This window comes from Nicotiana attenuata, unplaced genomic scaffold (assembly GCF_001879085.1).
Source record: "Nicotiana attenuata strain UT unplaced genomic scaffold, NIATTr2, whole genome shotgun sequence".
Lineage (NCBI taxonomy): Eukaryota > Viridiplantae > Streptophyta > Magnoliopsida > Solanales > Solanaceae > Nicotiana > Nicotiana attenuata.
Genome location: NW_017677652.1, coordinates 11648 through 15653, shown reverse-complemented (window position 1 = coordinate 15653; position 4006 = coordinate 11648). Strand labels below are relative to the sequence as shown.

General features: G+C 34.2%; 1 protein-coding gene across 1 annotated transcript; it reads left to right on the top strand.

Annotated features, from left to right (window-relative positions):
• The first annotated feature begins 1620 nt into the window (after positions 1 to 1620).
• On the top strand, positions 1621 to 3704 carry LOC109221454 (40S ribosomal protein S17). The gene is made up of 2 exons (XM_019385939.1): positions 1621 to 1726; positions 2960 to 3704. The coding sequence occupies exon 2, from the start codon at positions 2986 to 2988 to the stop codon at positions 3418 to 3420; it is 435 nt and encodes a 144-aa protein (XP_019241484.1). The 5' UTR covers positions 1621 to 1726; positions 2960 to 2985; the 3' UTR covers positions 3421 to 3704.
• The last annotated feature ends 302 nt before the right edge of the window (positions 3705 to 4006 follow it).

The following is a 4006-nucleotide window of genomic DNA, read 5'->3' as shown; positions in this document are numbered from 1 at the left end:
TAACTATGGCAGATTTAGAGATTTTGAAGTTGATGCCATTGTGTAGATGAGAATGCAGGTTTGTGTAGTTCGAAAATGCTTAGAATTTTAGTTTTATGATATTATCAACAAATTTACTACATATATCTACAATTTGACTACAAGTTCTTTATTTGGTGCAGGAAAAAAATATTTTAATATACAATGTCTCCGGATTGTAGATATATTGTAGGCAAATTGTAGTTTACTTGTAATTTGTAGTTAATTTGTAGATAAATTGTAGATATATTGTAGATACTATATTTTTAATATTGTAAATTTTTTTTCTTTGTGTTTGTTCTGAAAATGTAGGTGAGGGCTTCAACAGATCATATACATACTGTGTTGGATGGTGTGAAGCGGTACATTGTGTGTCTAGAAAACAAGAAATGTAGTTGTGGCCAATTCCAACTTGAAGAACTTCCATGTGTAAATTATTTCCAGATTGTAGTTATAATGTAGGTTAAATGTAGTTAATTTGTAGTTTTTGTAAAATTTTGTAGACAATTTGCAGATTAATTGTGGATAACGCATTTCTACGATTGGAGTATTTATTTCTTATTTTTTGTTGTGTAATTTATATTCAACTGACAGTTATATACAAATATTACATAGAACTTGGAGGTAAACATCTAAAAATTACCTACAGTTTAAGTACCTAATATAAGAATAACTACAGTGAATGTACAAATTACCTACAGTTTAAGTACCTAATATAAGAATAACTACAATTTACCTACAGTTACAGGGCAAACAGGAAACACATCATCCACAATCATGTCTACATTATATCTACATTTTAAACTACAATTAATCGTGGAATGTTCTACATAAACTACAAACTAACTACAATTACACTACAAACAGTAAATCTATGTGAGGGCTTCAACAGATCATATCCATTACACTAAATCTACAATTACACTACAATTACACTACAATTACACTACAATACAAAATACACGACAAACAGTAAATCTGGAATTCTATTATGGCATAAACATTTCTCAGAATAAATACTTTTTGGAAGTTTGGTCAAAAGGATAAATTCCCACTTTTGAAAATTTTATAAAGTTAACTGTGATATACTGAAGTACCATAAGTTGCCTGGTAACCTCAATCATGCTAAATGAACATTTATCATTTTAAAATAAGGCTTTACCGAAAACCAGCGTGGATGAAGAACAAGAAAGAATGTGGGGTATGGGTAAAAACGTGGGTGAGGGGGTGAGGGGTAAGGAGAGAGAAATGTGAGATATATGGATACCTTTAATTAAGGAGTAAAAATTGCCCATTAATTAGATATGGATACCTTTAATTAAGGAGTAAAAATAGTCCATTAATTAGACCCTTAATTAAGCATGGTATAGGATTGGTAATTTGGTATACTAAGTGTAATTAACTCAAAGCTTAAACATGTAGGGTAAAAAGGTTTCCTATGTGGTATAGGAATGTAAAAATTTCAATAAAGAATGGGTCCAGTTTATCCACGTAAGCAAATTTGAAAGCCTGGTCCAAGCCCATCAATATTTCATTAGCCTGAGCTAGCCCAAAATGGACTTTACACAACACAAGCCCAATATCATCCCAAGTAAATCCACAAACACAAACCCTAATATAGTCTCACTTTCTTTTATTTCTGCTGAAAATTACACTTTGCTCAGTTGCTGCCGCACACGACTGTGGTTCTTTCTCTTCAGAAATCTCTGTGAGTTTTTAGCTTTGCATTTTAACATTATAGTATTTGTTTTATTTGCTCTAAATTACTGGAAATATTCTATATGCTTTATGTGATCACAGCTCTTTAAGATTGATCAAATTGTTTACTTGCTAAAAGCTGTTAAAATTTCTTATGCTAAAGAATCTAATTTTTCTATACATTCTCTTTGTATATATCTCCGATTGAAAAAATATTTATGTGACCATATTTCTAAGACTTGGTGACAAAATTGCCCAGTATTTGTTCTAGTTGTAAGTAGCAGTTATTTGGTGGATTAGTCGAAGTGCGCTCAATTTGGCACCGGTACAACCGTTATTGAAAAATGGAATTAAGATGAATCCTCTGAATACTAATTGCTAAATGACCTGAATAATGTGGGATGAATAAGAGGATTGTTGTAGCCGAACCAAACTAATTTGGATTTAAACTGGATTTGATTAGTAGTTGATAGAAGAAGAAAGTGGTGATACTGATTTCAAGGTCAATATTTTTTGTTATCTGCATTGTTGTTTCTGAAGTTGAAAAACTTTGAACTGTTGTGTATTGGCTATTAAGGGTATTACTGAGATTAGTTCTTTAGGAAATTCGGAAACTCCTCTGAGGACGTTAGTTAACTTGAAGTTTGAACAGTCTCGTTGCGAGTGGTTGTAATCAGCTCATTTGGTTTCCTGTAAAACAGAGGGCATTGTTTCTTCTAGGATCAGACTTACATCCAGTAATCGCAATTGCCTAATATGATTGAGCTTAGTGAGTTAACCAACAGAAGGACGGAACAGTTATAGCAGGTCCGTCTGAGGATATAGAAGGCTCCTATCATATTAGTTGTCTAAGGGGAGATGCCTTTCCCTGGCTTATCCCCTTTCAAATTGGTCTGGACTCAGGAGATATATTTGCTTTCTCCATTTGCTGTCTGAGAACAAGCGAAGATGAAAACATGTTCTTTTAGATTCAGGCACCGGTGAAAAAGGGTTTCCTTGAGCTTGAAAACTATTTGGACCTGAGAAGCATATGTGTTTATGCCATTTAGCTTGGGAAATATACTTTTCCCAGTATTTGTAGGGAATATGCTTCACAGGTTCTGACTTTGTACGTTGAGATTCAATAAGTCACAGCAATTTGATAGAAATATTTAGACTATTATGAAAATGAAGTATGCATCATCATATAGTCTTCTCATAGTGAAAAGATTAATGATGAATAACTGAAAAATTAACATAACAGGTTTGGTCTAAGGAAACTCTGAAAGGATGGGTCGTGTACGCACCAAGACAGTGAAGAAGTCATCCCGACAGGTAATTGAGAAGTATTACTCCAAAATGACTTTGGATTTCCACACAAACAAGAAGATCCTGGAGGAAGTTGCCATAATTCCTTCCAAGCGTCTCCGCAACAAGATTGCTGGTTTCTCCACCCATCTCATGAAACGTATTCAGAAGGGACCTGTTCGAGGTATCTCCCTGAAACTGCAGGAGGAAGAGCGTGAGAGACGTATGGACTTTGTTCCTGATGAGTCTGCCATCAAAACTGATCTCATTGAAGTTGACAAGGAGACCCTTGACATGCTTACAGCCCTCGGCATGTCTGATCTTCCTGGTGTTGTCAAGCAAGCTGCTGAGCCACAGGCAGTAGCAGCTCTTCCAACATATGGTCGCGGCGCAGGAGGTTTTGGGAGGAAATACTAATAAGAGTATTTTCAAAGATTTGATGGACAATTGAAGAGGTTTTTGGTAGATTAAATGTGTTGTTAGGTTTCCTTGATGTTCTTTGAGTATCCTTAGAAGCTTATAATTCCGTTGTTGAGACATAATGCTATAACAGTCCTTTTACTCCTGAACTGCATGTGATAGATTTCCTCAATTACATACATTTTGCTGCAGGAGAATGTGATTGCTACCTTATCCTTAGATTTTGATTTCATTGTTGTTGCTGTGTGTGCCTAATGTTCTAGAGTTCATTTGTTTCTCAATGCTTCTGCTGTTTAATTTCTTCAGGATTATAATGTTATATATCACTTTTAACCATAGCGTTATTTTGGATTGTGTTATAAATGTCATGGCTAAACCTATTAATTGTAGAAGTGAAATTTTAACTTTTGAATTTCGACTATTTGAATCTGCCTTATTGATTCAGTGATCTGACGTGGTCAAGGATAATTAATTATTAGAAACAGCATACTATGTGTACGATTTTCAATTAACAGTACAGATAATTGATCACGTGCATCGAGGGTTCAAGCAACTTCAGAAGAGTAATTTACATTTCAAGCTA